This window comes from Alosa alosa, chromosome 11, assembly GCF_017589495.1.
Source record: "Alosa alosa isolate M-15738 ecotype Scorff River chromosome 11, AALO_Geno_1.1, whole genome shotgun sequence".
NCBI lineage: Eukaryota > Metazoa > Chordata > Actinopteri > Clupeiformes > Clupeidae > Alosa > Alosa alosa.
In genome coordinates this window covers 26,928,003-26,946,595 of record NC_063199.1, presented here as the reverse complement: position 1 = coordinate 26,946,595, position 18,593 = coordinate 26,928,003, and the positions used below count along the sequence as shown (strand labels likewise).

Here is an 18,593-nt window from a genome sequence, read left to right as displayed (position 1 = left end):
TAAAGAAACTTCAAAACCAAGGCACTCATCTAAAGGCCAAAAAAGTTAAAATGCCTTTATTTAACTAGGGCAGATACATGTTAAAAACAGTCCTTCAACGCATTTCAGCATCTACAGTGGGCATTACTTTGAAATGGCCACTTCATTCGGCCACTTCATTCGGCCTTCTTCAGGAAGTTGACAATGAACGTGCCTAATTGTTTAGGCTCCTCCATCAAAGATCACCGTCTTACTATCAGTTTCAGCTTTTTCATGTAAATTGTTTGTTTTCTCAGAGGTTGTGTTCATTGTCTTTAAACAAAGTGGAAACAATCATGGCTTAACAACTTTAACTCGCACACTGCTAATTGCAACGCTCACATGGAAAAGAAAGACACATTTAGCTGCAGTGTCTCTCCTCCTTATAGCGATTGTCACTGCAGCCACTGAAAAGTCATGACCTGTCGGCACGTTATGCCCGGGAGGAGGTGGAAAGGCACTTACCTCCCTCGAGATGAACTGGAGGATCTGGATAATGAGGTGTCAGAGCCTGGAAGGAGAATATCCACTCAGGATTAATTTGGTAAAGATGTAGACTTGGGCAGAGTCAAGCTTTTTGAAACCAAGCGAAATTGGTAGTAATTATAATAAAGTTTAACTCTGAGAAATGAATCAAACTCTGATTACATTATATTTACCATGTAGTCAGGCTGGAATACACACACACACACACACACACACACACACACACACACACACACACACACACACACACACACATACATACAGACACACACACACACCTATGCTTACCATAGACAACTTTAGTAAACATATGTCCTTAAATCCAGTAAAAGAGATATGCACGTTTGAAAATTGGATCTAGGTACAGAGTTAAGCCTCTGAAGTTCCTAACCTGCATAGTGTATAGGTGTAAACTTTCAATTGTGTGTGTGTGTGTGTGTGTGCGGCGCAGGTGTGTGCGTGTGCGATGCGGCGCATGCGCGCGCGGCGTGTGTGTGCGTGCATGTATGTGTGTATGTGTGCGTACGCGCGTATGTGCGTGTGTCGCGTCGTATGTGCGTGCGTGTGTGTCGTGGTGCGTGTGTGTGTGTGTGTGTCTTAAAGAAACTAAGTGTTTTCCCTTAAAGAAACTGATTTTTTTCGTGTCTTTTTCCTCTCTAGCTGTTTTGTTGATGATGAGCCCCCTTGTGTGGAGGAGATTGAGTACCATTCCCACGTCACCTCTGACCTCCCTGGCAATGACTTGGATTCAGAGGTCAACGCCAACATGTCCAGCCCGGAGAACGACAATATGGACAAGGACGGCGACAAGCAGATGCCGCGTTGCCATGGGAACGACCTCAAGTCCCGCCTCTACCCCCACCTGTGTCGCCCAGACTCCCTGGAGTCACTGTAGGATGGACTGAGCATGTGCAGTAGCAACATCTACAGCGATGACAGGCACCAGTTGTCCAGTTGTGAATTGAGTCACCCCCTACTTTCTTAGAAACAAAACCAAACAAAACAAAAACAAAATGGTGAATTCTAGAACCTTTAAGGATTCTGTGTAGGTTCTGTAAGTTTCCTTTAAAGAAGTTGAAGATTCTCCATGTAAAATGTTCTACTCAAGAAAGCGGGTTATTTTACACCAATTTACACCCAGCATTGATTTGGCCGACATGGTGATGTTCAGGCATATGACATAATGTAGTCCCTGTGCTTGCTAACTGGATGTGTCACTGGAAATTTGAGTAATATCTAGTGGTTTGCAATTAGCGAGTAGCATCAGCATGACAAATGCAACACACAATTTTGTATTGAACACAATTATGAGCGTCTTAGACGGTCTGAGATAAGATTCCCCAAGACAGTTGCTGAAGACTAAAATATGTTGTGTATAAAATATCTTGTCTTAGATAGAGTTTGATAACCTATACATAAACACTGTGCAGACATAAATCATTGTGGTTATTTATTGGTACATGCATCTATAACAACATGTAACTTAAACGTAGATGTGCAAAATGAATCATACTATTATAGAAAAAAACGCACAGGTCATCATAGGACATGAAACTGGGCATCATAACCATACCATGCCATATCATAAAGTGTAGTATTGTATGGAATTATGTTTACATTATATAAGCTGCATTTTAAACAATACTTTTTTGTAAGGCATTTTGTTAAAGAGGCAAAAAAAAACAGGTGTTCTTTTGTGTTCACAGTGAGCAGTTGTTAAAAACTATAGCACTTAACTTGTATCCTGAAGTGGTAGATCCAGTCATTACACTGTATTGTATAGTACAATACGTATTACACTACATTTTACTGCATTAGGATTATGGCATCATTGCCCAAATAGGACAATTTGGAACAAATACACATATCCAAAGGAATGTTAAATTCAGTTTGCATAATATTATTCCTGTAACAGTTTCTGGCTCAAAGCTGTTTGTTTCAATGGAGGTAAGCTCCACTCTGTACCTGATTTACTCTGTGGCAGGTTTCAGGACTTGAAAACAGTTTTGGCGTCAGCTACCATGGAACCAGTGCCCTTGATTGTATGTGAATAATGTTTTCAGTCCTTTTCTGTCCAGTCCTTCCACGGAAGAGAAAACTGTTGTCCCTCAAAAAGCCATTTTTGCACAGCAATAAAAAACAGAATTGAGTTTCTCTGTTTCACTGTGTATTATGATTGGGTTGGCCTGTCTTGGGTCAGTGGTGTTGGGGAAAGAGAAGAACATTAGAAATCCTGTAACACCTCAAACACACACAAACACACACACACACACACACACACACACACACACACACACACACAGGCAAACACACACACAATACACTACAACACTAGAATGTAGACACTGTCTGCTGCTATGAAGAGTTATGTAGAGAAATAACAACATACATATCGGAACTCCCCCTATTACCGTCGGTCCCGTATTTCCACCGACTTGCGTGTTTGTGTCACTTAATATCCATTTCTATACAAACCAAGATGGCGGATTCCTAAATAAACGCAAGCACCCACACCATAGGTGTATCTAAATTAGCTATGTACCAAAAATGACATTTTAACGTGACCCGAAGAGCTGTAAACAGTGTTGTAAGGCTGCGTCTACACATCCGCTTGGAGCTCCAGTGGAATTTTAATTTCATGGCGAGAATTCTCAGTCTAACCATTCATGTGCTGTTGAAACGGCGTAAATAGGCGACCCACCAGGCCAGAACTAACCTCCAGCACTAATGCTCCCGTTAAGAACCAAAACAGATTTTGTTTAAATCTACACACCTATGGCTACTGAAAAATGTAAGGTTCATTTATCAAATGTTATTTTGAAGTATTGAAAAACATCGTTGTTTTAGAATTTTCGAACGAAAGTGGTAATAATTGGAGGCGTTACGATAGTGGTGGTCAATAAGGCTGGAAATGAGTGACTACTGAGTCAAATTAACAACTATTATCATATTGTGGCCTAGCCTACTCTCCACACCACACTAGTCTACCAAGCTCCACACCCACAACCATTCCCCCAGGTAAAGGTCTGCAAAGGTTAGCCGCAGAGTGAGTGAAAGTGATTGAATGACAGAGTGAGGAAGATAGAATAGAAAATGGAAAGACAGCCAAATTGCACAAGTTCGTCTGCCGTTGTTCGCTCCCCCCAGATATTAGGGAATCTACACACTCATCTGACCGTCTCTGATGTGCGGCGGGCGGGCCTGATGTTGGTACACTTAATGACCTTGCGGGTGACCTCCGAGCGCACAGGCAAGACTTCCTCCCTGAGCGCCACAGCGTCGGCATCCCGGCCTGTAATCTCCAGCCCCTTTTACCGATGGATTGTCTAATTAGAGTGAGGTGTTGGGACGTGGCGCACCTGAGAGCGAGGGAGACAGAGAGAGACAGAGAGAGGTAAGCTGGTCCTCATTGACATGCTACAAGAGAGACTGGCAGTACACACGGCTGCCTCTCCTAATGAGGGTTCCTCTCTATTGCTGTCTGACACACACACACACTGGGAAGTCCAGAGGAGTCGGACATCAGTAATCGTATAATACACACGATGGTGGAGAAGAACAGAAAGCTTTTTGAAGCCCATTAAGAATGACACACACACACACACACTCACACCTGTGGGGTTTGTTTCATGCAGCAAGTCTCACGACTATGAGCATGAATGGAAGGCAGTGAAGGATAGCTGCACAGAGGCCAGAGCATTTTGTCAGGCCCTGGAACCCCATAAATATGGATGGCAAACAAATATCTGTGGGTAGTCTAGCCAGTGTGCCGTGCAGTCATTTATAAACCTTTTCCCAAAACATAATTGCAGCTCTGTGCCTTTTCTTTTTTTCTTTGGTGCTCTCAGAAATATCAATGACAAATTAAAATCATTTGAGAGGAAGAAAGAGAAAGAGCATTGGTGTGTAAATGAGAGAGAGAGAGAGAGGAGGGGAGGGGGGACAAAGAGAGCAAGCAGAGAGAGAGAGAGAGAGAGAGAGAGAGAGAGAGGGGGGAGGGGAGGGGGGACAAAGAGAGCAAGCAAGAGAGAGAGAGAGTGGCAGGTAGCTTGTCATGCTAATCAGTGGGGACAGCTGTACAAGCCCCTCGCATGCGGCCGTCCTATTTCTGCACCTCTTGTTTATCAGATGTGCTCCACTGTCTGTCCTTGCTGGTGCCAGCAGAACAATCACTCTGGTCTGATGGACGCAGCACTCTCAGTCGCATCAGGGGCGTTTCCAGCGAGCGGGATTCATGTGGTTGAGACATCTCTTCTCGTTAGAGCCAACGTCTCACACACACACACACACACACACACACACAGTCCTGAGAGAATCCAGCTGCATGTCCATCACTGCTTAACTACTACACGGCTACACATGTGATTGTACTGACTGTCTTTGAGTGGCTTGGTGTGTGTGTGTGTGTGTGTGTGTGTGTGTGTGTGTGTGTGTGTGTGTGTGTTTCACATTTAAGTAGTAATCCTAAATCAATGAGTGCTCCACATGTTTGTATGTCTTCCTTTAATGTAATGCTATTAAATAGCAATTTCAATTACAAGTCCAACTCCATTGACATATCTAGTCATGTTCTCATCCCAAAGTTCATCTCAGACCCATCAGGTATTTAATTTGTGCTCTTTTTTATTCGCTTGATCATACAGTATGTCAGTGGTGGCTGGTTAAGCTTACTCTCAGTCTTTTTATCATTATCTAGAATCTCTCAAGATAGACTGTTGCTTGTAGTGCATATATACAGATGGTTTCTACTTCAAACAATGGATTTCTGTAGCATACATACCATGTGCAAAACAAAGTATAGGGGGGTGGGTTATGGCCAAGATGCTATCTTGTGTAAAACAGGAAAATGAGGCAGATTTATTCTCTGCAGTGTTTTCAATTATTTTCTATTTTATCAACACTGATTGGTATCTAAATGGGTCTGTTTAGCACATACTGTGAAGTTGCATCATATACAGCTGTATATATATATATATATATATATATATATATATATATGTAGCTGATTGTTTACATTGGTCCCACAGGCTGGTAAATGTAATGCAACACATTGCTTGTTCACTGCTGGTTATATGTTTGGACAGACACAATAATGATACAGACAGTAAACGGTGCTCTACCTCGCTCGCTGAGTCGCACACATCTGATCATAAGAATCAGTTCAAAAGAATCAGAGCATTCACTTGGTAGATGACCTTCAGTCACTGATACATAGCAGCCTTTCAGGCATAAGAACTGTTATAACTTTTCAGACGTATTCATAGTCAGAGCATGGTGGTGGGTGTCAATTTAGCTCAACTAAGTCACCTGCTGCTGCAGTTGTAAATATTGACAAACAACAAGCAGGTAAACAGGTAAACAATATCCTTTTTTGCTCAAAGTGAATAGAACAATGGCAAAAACACCTGTATACCTAGTAACTCAGTTGTGGACAGATGGTGCCAGTGAAGAGGTGGTGAGTGAAAGGAGAAAACACAATTACTGCAACTCGCTGCTGCCACAGCTGGCAGCAGACTAATTGAGTTTTAAATACTGAACATAAAAGCAAAGTTAATGCTCACTTTGCTTGAAACTACAATTGTAAACGGAAATTGTTTCCTCAGTGAATTTGATCCAAACTGTCAGTTTTCTTTCTTTCTCGTAACACTATAAAGACGTTTGAAAATGGGGGAAAAGTGCTTCCCGACCCCCCAACCCCTTTGGTCAAGTGATAAGAGAGCCAGTCTGCCCTCGTCACTTCACCATCTCCACCCAATGGGAGCTTCCTACTGCTCTCTCTCTCTCTCTCTCTCTCTCTCCTGTTCTCCTCCTTTAAACTTTACCTTTGGCTCAGGGCGCCTCTGCAGCGACTGCAGATAGCACACATAAAAGGCCATCTACAGCACATTACCGGTGTCAAATCTGCCTGTAGTGGATAATTGACCACTTTTTTCCGTGTTCATGGAGGGAGGAAATCATACTCTGCCCTCTGGTTACCCCAGGCTGCTTTCCAAATGTGCAAATGCATGGTATATAATTAAGCAGAGTTTGGCTCAGGAGGATCAGAGGAGGTACAGTAGGGGCGAAGTGGCCCCTTACGAATACACGGAAAGAGTGGGTACTCTATTAATACGGTTATGCAGAGCTTTAGTGGCATTAATTCATTAGTGTTTCTTATTCCAAAGATCACAGGTGAGTAGTTCTAGTCAAAATAGATTAATATCCTTTATTACTGGCTGGATGAAACTTCAGGGCTTCGTATTAGCTGGCGGTGATAGGCATTGAAGTGAGACAAAATCACATCACCATCAGAGAATTGTATATGATTTAAAAGGCTTACAGTGCATTTAATCTCTTCATCTTAACTGTGGTGTCTCTTCATCACTGTATGCTATACAGTACATTGAGATTGTTAACCATAAGGCCTGCCAGCCAGGCACTTTACTCATAGTGTGTGTATGCTACCGTTGTGTTTAATAAGAGTCATGACTGATACCAGGTCTGTCTCAGCAGTATAAGTACAATCTGGAGCCATTAGGATGGCTGAAATGGAGCTCTCAGAGATCTCCTTATCTCCATGTATGGACCAGTGACCCAGAACTGCTGTGGATCAATGAAGAGGTCCCAGACAGAGAGCATTAAATGGCTGATTAAACGGACCTATGGAGCCTGAAGACTCTTAATGCACTCAAACTCTTTCACAGCCCATCTCAAACGACTGAGGCTCAACTGGGATTGAGTGTGAATGCAAAAAAACACTAGCTCCCAAGGTGCTGGTCAAAAGATAACAAGTTTGCTGTTTGTCCAGCTGGCCCGCGCTTAAATTAGCACAGTTGGGTGGGTTGAAATCGGAAAGGCTACTGGTGAAGTAGCCTGGCCGATGGCTAGCTTCCATATGCTGTATGAGATGAGTGTCAGGGAACATGTCTTGGGATGATGTTCAAGCAGCAAGACTTCAGATTTGCTGGTCTGTGATAGCATTTCCGAGACTCTCTTGAGGGGGTTCATGCAGAAGGCCGGATGGCAGCTAACGGAGAAGTGAAAACCATTTCAGTCTCCACTGTGCTGCCCACTTGGTCCCTGCACGGTGTGCCTGCCTCGCCGCTCGGCTCTGAAGCCTCTCTGCTGTAATGAGACGAAGCCGAGAGCAGGGAACATCGCAGCCTTGTGTGCCATCTTCACATAAATTCTTTAACCCACCCCCACCCCACCCCCTATACACACACACACACACACACACATGCACACACACAAACACACACATGCACACACACACACACACATGCACACACACACACACACACACACACACACACGCACACACACACACACACACACACACACACACACACACACACACACACACACACACACACACACACACACACACACACAGACACAAACGCCCTGCTTTACTCTACAGCCCCTGTGTAGCTCACCACTTCTGCACATCTTAATGTCTCTCTGCAGGGAATTTCATTATGGCCTAGATTACAACAATCATTCTTCCAGGACGGAAGCTGAGGGGCGTGCGGGTGAGGGGGGAGGGTGGCACTGCAGGTTGGCATGACATTTCTGGACCTCTTCCGCATTTGCCACGTGCCGTAATGGGTTTTGTTCTCACCTCTCCTGTTTCTCTGCTCTCTCTCTCTCTGTCTCTCATTTGTTCTGTCAGCAAGGTTTGAAAGGGCCATATGCAAGCAGACACTGATTACAAACACAAACTCTCTATGCTGCTGTCTCCATCCATACCATCAGTTTTAATCTTGTAACAAAATGAGGTTCTCTTTTCAGTTCTGCCAATGCTTCATGTTTTGCAGTAGCAAGGAGCAACTCAAAGGACTTCAGGTAGACCGCAGTGCTCTGGTTTGTGCTTCAACATTCCCACTAAAAAATACATTTTTGTGGGGAATGGTAACTTATCCCTGTGTTGGGATAGCTGCTAGCAGCGTATGCTGCTGCTTAATGCAATCTGTCAAACTAAGCAAACTAATAGTTTAATCAGCCCAGAGGCTGGTCGGCTTAATGGCTAGGTGTGAAGGCCCGCTATGTGTGCATGGGCGAAACTGGTTACAATGACTGCTCTTCTCATCTTTCCTAAATACATCAAATTGACATCTCTGCTCTCCGAGCAGCAATGGAGCTAGCAGTCTTAGCTAAGAGCTAACAGATCCGTCAGGCCAGTGCTAATAGTTTAATCAGCCCAGAGGCTGGTCGCCTTGGCTAGGTGTGAGGGCTGCGGATATCACACCCTCTCAGGCCATTTTTCTCTCTCCCTTTCTGCTATGTGCATGGATTTTATAAACTACTTAAAAAATTAAAATACACAGCTCTTCTGACTGCTCTTCTCATCTTTCCTAAATACATCAAATTGACATCTCTGCTCTCCGAGCAGCAATGGGAACAGCATGAATTATCTGATAATGCCCACACTCACCTAGCCCCTCTCTCTCTGCCCGCCGTCTGCAAACATGAGGTTTGGAGTGTCCTTTATGTCTGACTGTACAATCAATGATAATCTGAAAGCACCTAGGGGGTCTTCGCGACCAGAGATGATTCTTCACACGGTGGTCCCCATAAGGGCCTCCTACGGCGCCACTCATTCAAATCAGCAAGACTGCTGGCTTAGAGAACAGGGCAAATACAAGCTTTCAAACCCCTTCAAAAATATACTCTAATGAACAGAGGAATATTTCACACAATGTCAAGCTTGTGATATGAAACACATTAATAAGTTCAGTAGTCTCTTGTTAATGAAAGCCTTATCCACACAAACCAGGGCATTGTTAAATAGGGATTTTTTCTATGCGTTTTGGCCTTTCATCCATCCATCCTTGGCCACCCAATCCAGTTATGTTTTAAGCGGTTGTTTTGAAAACCTCTGGCTAAGATTTTAGAAACCTCTGATTTCAGATTTTGCATGTTAGGAAAAAAGGAGTTTTTTTTCCAGGTTTCTGATTAGCTAATGTCACACTCTTTTTATTGACATGTTATTGACCTTCTAAGGCTGTGTTTGCATGTATGTGTGAAAGAAATTATTCTCAGGAAAAAATATCAGTTTACCATCTACGTATGTTCAAGGCCAACAGTAGGCTAAATGTGGTCAACAAGATGCTCTCGTTTTAAAATAAAATAAAAACGAGCGTTATGGAGATAATCATGGTGAAATAAATTGTAACGAAATAAGTCAGTCTTCGAGGTTTCATGCTTCTACTGTCAGGAGCTGCCTACCAACTTGGAAGTATTTTCTCAAACGCATTCTGTCGCCTTTGGTGATTCCTGTCTGGCTCCGGTAATGACAGCCTTTTAGCCCTTTCTCAGTTCTCAGTCGGTAAGTGGTCCTTTGGCTGGCTGGGTAGCACAGCCTATACACCTCGCCGACTTTAAAGGACTTAACAGGAGAGGGAAGAGAGAACACCAGGGGATGTAAAAAATAATTTCTCTCAGTCTCCACACACTCAGCTTCCTGGTTAGCGTTGCGTTAGAGGTCGGGCTAGCCTCTAGTCTCTCCTCTCACGGCATGTCTGGACTGTTTCAAGAAGCAGCAGAGAAACAGTTGGGGCCTGTCATCCTATTACTGATCGTTCACGCCACAGTGCGGCCAGACATGAGTGGAGCTGGCCGAGAAGAGGAGAGAGAGAGTGGGTGGGGAGAGAGAGAGAGAGAGATGATGGTGAGTAAACACTCTTTGTATGGAGAGCCAGGACCCTGAATGTTGGATGCCACAGCAGCAAGCGCTGAGTCGCTAGCTAAAGGACTCAATGGAACATGAAATGAAATTAGCATGTCCATAAATTCCGGGGGCAACAGAGCAAAGCGTGGTCTGATAGACTTTTCTCATGCCAAGCTTTCTCATCTCCTGGCTGCTGCCTCTGCACGAACATCTGCCCCCCTCTACCCAGCGAATGACTAACACGGTGATGTGACAAGTCAGCTGTGTCTGCAAGCCAAACCCTACATAAGCGATTTATCTGACTCCTGGAAACATATGTGGCTGTTGTGCTTTTGCCAGTCAAGGAAATTTCAGCAGTGAAAGCAGTTTGATATCTATGTGTTTTACAAAAAAAGGTGCAATGTCCTAAATAGCTGGCTGCTTTTAAACCACTGGGTAAAGCCCACTTTTAGCCGTGCCATTCATAATAGTAAGAAAAGAAGGTGGTAAGATGACATATGAATTAATAAAAAAATAGCTTTGTGATAATAGGCTTTGCATATCTAAGGAGGTAATATGTCGTTTGATGATTATAGCATAGGCATAGCATGGGCTGATCATGTGTTGGTGTGATTTAAGCCTTTCAATAGGGGCAGACAGAAATATAACTGGCTGCTTATGTTTCCCATTTACAACGTGATTTATTTTTTTATTTTGTGAATGAGATATACTGCTGGAAACCCTGCTCATAAATATTCTCCTTTTGTTCTGTTACGGGAGCTGTATTTCCCCCCCTCTGATGAAAACATAAATATAGATTATATGGCTCTTTGGAGCACTGAATGCTGCTTTGCATGAATAACACAGTGTGTTCTTAAACACAGCCTTACATAGAATACTATAACTGCTAACTGTAATTTAGCTGAACACTCTTAACGCCTTTATACATTTGATACGTCTCACAACCCTTTCATATTCAGTGTTCTCATGGTGATGGTGTACAATAACCACACACTTTAGAAAGGACATATTGTGTTTTTCTCATATTCTTCTGTAATGTAGCCTAATTATGACATGTATTTTTACAAGAGAAAAAAGGAGGATGTGACTTTTGATTACTACTGACAGAAGAAATCTACCGCTGGGACTTTTTTCAGATGAGCAGGTCAGATGTGTGCACAGACTTGTTTTGGAGGATGGAGTGTCACTGAGGTGCTGTTGCTCTTTCAGCTTTGGGATTTCATAAATCATTCTGATCAAAAAGGTATTTTTTCTCTGACTAAGCCTAGGCCCAGGCACCACACTTTAACCGGTCAGTCCAGAGTAAAATGTTTTTTTTTTTTCTGGTATGACACAGATAGGGACCACAGACTACAAAAACCAAGTCAAGTCTCCCAAGGGGAAAATAAATTTAATTATCAGATGAGTTTTTAGATTTTTTTAACCTACATGTAATTCATCTTTCACTCACTACAAAAAAGAATATTTAAGCTCCTTTCAAATCATATACTGTAAAGACATAAATGAGGTATGATGCAGGCTGTAGTGGTTTATTCTATATGGATGATACCCATGTAACTATTTTATCTGCAAAATAATAATATAAAAACGTTCCCTAGCTCTTGGCTGCAAATTTTGCTGAGGGGCTTCAGAGGAGCTAGGTTTGTGCCTCAAGGCCATGTCGAGCTGTGGACAGTATGGATAGATCAACAGTCGATAGAAGCTGACAGTCCATCCATGAAGATTTGTGGAACAACAACAACAACAAAAAACACTTGATAAAAAATCTTTTAATAGCATTTAAGGTTGCGTTCTTGATGAAAGTCTGGTTGGCAAACATACCTTTATGATGGACTCTGCATGTGAAAGTATGTTTTTACAAGCAGTATACACATGCATTCCCGGTTGTATTCCCGATGTCTGAAATAATGAGACTACAGAAGATTGTGTTACTCCACGATTTCATCAGATTCCACAGGAGTACTGTGACATGCAGTCAGTGTGTTTGAGCGATCAGAGGTTGTGTGATGTGATGTGTGTGAAGAGAAGCCGACCGGTCAGAGAGCTTGCCATGCTGCCTAGACAGACGGGAGGTGCAGACACTGGGCACATAGCCACGTCGCCTTATGTCCGTCGCACGGGTGAGCTGTCAGGGCACATAACTCCAGATTTTCTGATTCCTTATGCCACATAGCAGTGGACAGCCCATAGAGCCCCATTGTGGACCCGGAAATGTTGAGTACACCAAAGTTTTATGATGGAAATATATAGTATGGGTTCCCAGCATGCAGAAACTGCCGGATGCTAATTTGCATATGTTGGGCAATTTGTGTAATTGAGCCAATTAGCATAAATTAGCATAATCACCTATATTGATCATATTATAAGAGCTGCTTGGCCAAAATGGTCAATGATAGTATGTTTTTAGGGGTTACTGGAGATGCTGAGTCCATATCTGACATTTTCAAGATTCAAAATCACTATTTTAACTTGGTTTGGTCACGATTTTACTTTTTTGGTCCAATTTAGACAGATTTTTGGAGGATAGGGCTGTAGCGATATACAGTAGGGCTGTAACGATACACCAACCTAACAATTCGATTAGTATCACAATTTTTGACCCACGGTTTGATACGAACCTCAATTTTTTTGGAGGGGTCGGGCTAGACATTTCAATAGCCTACCTTAGAACACCAGAGGATTACAATATAATATTTCTGTATTATTTTATATCCTGATATTAAAAGAGAGAATACTGAATGTCTGATATTTATGACAGCACACTTTATGCAGATTAGCCTATAGCTTAGGCCTACTATTTCTATTACAACTCTACCGCATTCAGCTGTCTGGTTGAAGCCTGGAAATATTGTACACAAAGAAGCATAGTTGGCTAGCTTATCATAGTCTACTGATTGGACTGTTAAGTTTCCTCATGTGTGTTTAAGGTAATACTCTTCTCGTAGGGACAAGCCCTTTTGGGAAACATTGGTATTGAGATGATCACTCAACTTGAATGCAAGAGCTTTAACAAATATGTGCAGCATGCTAATGATGCTAAGCAGATTTAATAGTGTAATAATTGATGAGACAGCGTTGTCTAATCAAAAGCTTTATTAAAGGTCGGGAGCAGGGACATCGGCACAGAACATAGCACACACCAGGGAAGTCAAGAACACTCGCACCTTACACACATAGGGTTGGACGCAGCCGCACCATACAGGCACAAGCACACATAATAACAACCCCAAAGTTCTCCCAGAATCCCCAGTGCGAAACATTGTGGGAATCTCAAGCACAGTCCAGCACGCTGACGTTACACAGCTCCCCCAACAAGCCATTGCCGTCCTCGGCACATTCAGTCCAGCAGTCTCTGGCCCTGCCACACAGCAGGTGGGGTGCACACACCGCAAGAGCCCTACTCACCCAAGGGAACCACAACCACCAGCAGCCCAATGCGGGTATGCTGGCAGTCACCTGGCCTGTCGCCGCTCGTCCCCAGCTCCCTTCAGAGAACGCCCTCAGGTCGCACTTTCGCAGTGTGCACCACCACAACATTCCTCCAACACCTGGCGGGGCCTAGCCTCCACTGGCACAGACTCCCCACCACTGAACACCATAACTGGCACCGCACCTCCAATGCTCTGCTCCGTCGTCTCGCCAGTCGAGGCAGCAGACTCCAGCTCCATTGTAGCCGGACCACGCTGCGCAATCGGGCTACAGCTACCGACGTTGGCATCCCACCTCTGCTGCCTCGTCGCATAGCGGTCCTCCGCTGCTCCCGGCCTCTCCACTCCGCCACGGTTGCGCCAAGGCCTAGACCTTCTCTCTGGCTCGTGCCATCGGATTTCACACAGCAAACTTTTTTTCCCCCTTATTTTTCTAAAGAGTGCAGGCGAACAGGCCAACAAGAACAGGCACCCGCATAGCATGGTGCCTCCCACACGCACCCAAAGGCTTAGAGTTCCGTTTTTCAGAGGGCCCTTCCGCCGGAGCTGCCCAACCGTCGTGCCTCAAACGGCTCCACCAACCGTCCATCCTCAAGGCACCACCTCCTTGCCGCTCCACCTCTGCTCTGCTCCGCAGACAGGGCCACCGCCAACCTAACCTAGCTGCCTGGCGGGGCCAGGGCTGAAGGTCTTCTCATGGTGAAGTCAGCTTCAGGTCGGCGCCACCACCTTATCTTCCAAGGCCGCCTCCTGGTCGCGTGAAGCCCTTCTCCGCCCGTGTCCACTGCATCGAGATCCTCTTCAGGCTAGCACTCCTCCCGTAGCCAGGCCCAGGCAACGGCTGGTCTCCCCCCCGCTGCTTCTACTGAAGGCCTTTGTAAGCTTCTTAGTACCCCTTACAAGGTCTCTCTTCGGATCCTTTTGCTTGGGCCTCCACCTAGCGGTGAGCATGGACGGATTATGAACTTTCGGGCCCCTGGGCCCAGATGTATTCGGGCTCCCCACTAATTGTCGCATGTGGAAGGGGGGTTTAGGGGTCCTTCCTCAGAAATGTTTTAATTTGTTTGATGTGATTTCCTGTATACTGGTGCATTTTGGGGATGGACTAAATTCAATCAGATTCATACACCATCCATTCTGATGTGTTGATATTGAGGCAATGAATTCATGCAAAGGCTTGGTCTTCAGGGCCCCCTGACCCTGGGCCCGGTAGGCCCGTGCAGTAATCCATCCCTGGTGGTGAGGCCTCCCACTCCCGGCTCCTCCAGCACTGAAGACACTGTCTCCTACAGAACGCAATTTACTCCTCCATGGAAAATGTGCCCATCTACAGGTGCTGCTTTGGAAAGCAGCAGACCGCCCTGATCCACCGGCTGTGGATATCACTGTGTTTGGATGGAGTAAGAAGACAGGTATGAAGAAAGGAGAGGAACTCGCCCACCCTCGATTCAAGTCCTGTTGCTCCTGCTGATTTGTTAGATGTTATCAGCAGTAACTGCAAAGCTGGGTTAATGTATCTGGAAAGTGCAGCTGTGCAGCTGCAGGCCTGGCCTGTACTAATTATTGTTTATGCAAAGGCAGTGATGTTACATGTTGCAATATATATATATATACACAGCTAAAAGAGCAGAAGGACAGGGATGAAGAGTCTGGAGAAGATGGCGACAGGACAACGGATGAGGACAGGAGTAGTAGAGGCTAGCTCTTCCCTTTGTTACTCAATTGTGAGTCACAGCAGAGGGCCAGTGAATAGCTATTTCCAAAATTATTGTGGAATTCAGAAATAACTTGAAATTATTCCTGAACACTGAACATTTTTATCCTCCAAAAATCTGTCTAAATCGCCCCCAAAAACTCAGCAAAATCAGCTTAATGAGAGTTAGAACGTGACCAAACCATGTTTAAATAGAGCTTTTGAGTCTTGAAAATGTCAGATACGGACTCAGCATCTCCAGTAACCCCTAAAAACATACTAACATTGTCCATTTTGGCCAAGCAGCTAATATGATCAATATAGGCAATTATGCTAATTTATGCTAATTAGCTTAATTACACAAATTAAATATATATTTCTATCATAAAACGTTGGTGTACTCAACATTTCCGGGTTCACCTTTCTGTCAACTAGACTATATCAGTTGCATGACAATGGATATGATTTGAATAGGGAGTTGTGTAGAGATTAAATGAATCAATGAGTTAAGGTTGTCAGCCAATGGTTGAAATGAAACCCATTGATGCTTTGTGGAACTGTGTCTCTGGTATAATAAGCATGTAGTTAATAAGCATGCCACAGAAGCATGTAGCCCATACTAACTTCAGTTCACTACATCAACAGCTGATAAACGGCAACATTATTCTTTATTCAACTAACAGCAGAGTGAAAACCCCATGAAAGATACCGTGTAAATGCTACATGTTGCAGTTCAGAGATGTAGAAGTACTTCCCTCAAACTTCCTTCCTTAAAACTCCATTTCCACACCATATGCTGTTTCTCACCAAAGTCATTGCTGATTTATCCCATTACTGGGGAAGCCATGGCTATTTCATCTTTCTCAGGTCCAGACACAACATTATGCTTTTATTATTTGCGTGAAAATCTGAGTGAGCAAAGTAAGCATTATCTTTAGCCTTCAGCTCAGCCCTGAGGCGTTGGAGAAGACTCTGTGCAGAGCAGTTAATACGCTGTCTGTGCCATCTGCTCCAAGCAGCAGGGCCGCCACACGACAGCAATGGATTGCAAACGCTGAGCTCACTTGGACTGCCCCTCTTTGTTTGTGTTAATAAAGTGGAGTTCTCCACTCCGTGACACACTTGAACAAGCTTGTCCAGATGTCCGATGCTGGAGATGAATGTCTTTCGAATCACAGGTGCAGATGTACTCACAGGTCCGTGTCCACTTTAATAATGCACTTGCAGATACAATGAGATTTGTGCTCTGCTGGCTAGCCACATTCAGTGCAAAATAGTTGCCACAGCATGCCACAGGCAGGGTTCAGAGTTCAACTTAACCCTTGTAAAGTTTTCATATTTTTGTTACTCAACCAATGTTCCAGGGTTTGGTGGACCCATACAGCCATAACAATTAATGTCAAAATACTTATCAGATGTGTACTTTAGCTCAAATACCAATGATATAGACATACTGTAGTTTATGGTTCAAATTTGCCATTTACCCCTATAAACAAGGTAAAAAAATAGAAACAAGATTTTGATCATTATTGATGCTTATTTCTTAGAACTTAATCAGAACAGGTGCAAGTGCTTGAAATGTAACAATTGTGTTACTTTGTGTAGGAGTAGCATGTGCAGAAAGACAACATTTCACAACATTTCCGCACAGACACCTACACTCAGACACAAACACACACAGACACACACTCAGACACATACACACACACACACACGGCAGCCCCAGTTAGGAGGAGGACACGGTTAAGGTACATACTGTAGCACCTACAATTATTACTCTTGGGTCCAGTAGACCCGAACACCACTATGTAATAATTAGGGGGGTGTGCCATGTGCAGTCATTGACAATAAGTTAGTTATGTTCTTCAAAGAAAATTAGTTTGAGTTTGAAGAAATAATAGATAGCATATTTTTTTATTTTAGCAAACATTGAAAACGGGTCCCACAGACCCAAACACCTTACAAGGGTTAAAGCTCCACACGGATCTTTGCATTCCTGTCTGCTAGAAAAGCTGTGAACGTCCTGAAAGGGTAGGGCTCTGACCTTTGCATTGAGTGGTGAATCAGACTGAACTCTGTCCAGATCCTGTCTGTTCCATTGTCCCTGAATCATTTGGTTTGCACCATCGTTGCCAGTGAATCTTCTTGCAGTGTGTCAGATTTAGCTAAGGTACAACAAAAAGTGACTGACCTCCGCTCTAAGGTCTTTGATGTATATGTCCTTTTCTGCAGCCAGTTTGCGTGCGCAGCTTCCAGTGATGTAACCGAGAATGTAATTATGACGCCAAATTGGCCTATACTCTTTCAGGCTGAACCCATGTTCACTTGGAATTTTTGTGACTCACATGACGCACAATACTTTCACCCCATGTTGTGTAATAGATGTGAAGAGGGATACTGTGATCATTTCACAATTCTTTACTATGGAAAAGATACCATTAACTTCATCAATGAGGTGGTCAAACTGTTTTAGGTTTAGGTTAGAGTGTAGGTTTGCACAAAATGGCAGATCTACATGTGGTAAAACCACTGTGGTGAATCTGCTTGTATCAAACTGCAGCTCTGCAGTTAAACCATTCTCAGAGGGTCTGATGTTAAGACTATTTGCCTGGTTGTTTTTTGCAATATTGCAGTATGGAAGAGAGGAGGTAGGAGGGGTAAGACCCTTATATATATTGTACAGTGGTGTAGTCTAGTATACTGACATGTAGTAGTGGGTATACTGAGTTGTAGTATAGTTAGCTGTAGTGGGTATACTGTGATCAACCCCAACCTATCCTTGCCTATTTTAAGTGGGTATACTGAGATGGTGATGCTTTGTAAGTGGGTATACTGCGTAGTCCTGCGTATCACGTAGACTACACCACTGCTTATATACAGTCAATGGGTAAGACCTGTAACGGCAGCATGTAGGAGCAGCAACCACTGAAGCCACATGCCATCTTCCTGGCTTTTTACCTGACCACAGGACTTTTCAATCAATGGTTCTTCACACAACCTGTTACATTTCTTACACTTTACATCCCTGTGGTGCTCTGGTCCATGAGACACGTTTTCCATGTTCACCACAAGAAAATGGATCAAAGAAATATATTTTCAACGGGAGACTCTCAGGCCTTGGTCTTTTTTTTTGGAAGAACATGTTTAAAAATGTATTTTATGTATACCAAACTCCCAGTACATAGACCTAGAAAAGTGAATGTATTAAACATGATAACAACAGATAGTGTATGAACATACTATACAAAAACACAGCTTCAGCAATGTTTCAAGCGTGAGTTTATGAGTTTCTCTTTCTGAGCATACTTCATGAAAC

At 43.6% G+C, this 18,593-nt stretch overlaps 1 protein-coding gene across 1 annotated transcript in view; it reads left to right on the top strand.

Annotated features, from left to right (window-relative positions):
* LOC125302820 (cytosolic carboxypeptidase 4) overlaps nucleotides 1–2,654 on the top strand; it is a 137,782-nt gene extending 135,128 nt beyond the window's left edge. Inside the window, exon 27 of the mRNA XM_048256140.1 lies at nucleotides 1,165–2,654. Coding sequence (XP_048112097.1) covers nucleotides 1,165–1,399 — 235 coding nt within the window. The 3' untranslated portion in view covers nucleotides 1,400–2,654. The remainder of the gene's footprint in view (nucleotides 1–1,164) is intronic.
* The last annotated feature ends 15,939 nt before the right edge of the window (nucleotides 2,655–18,593 follow it).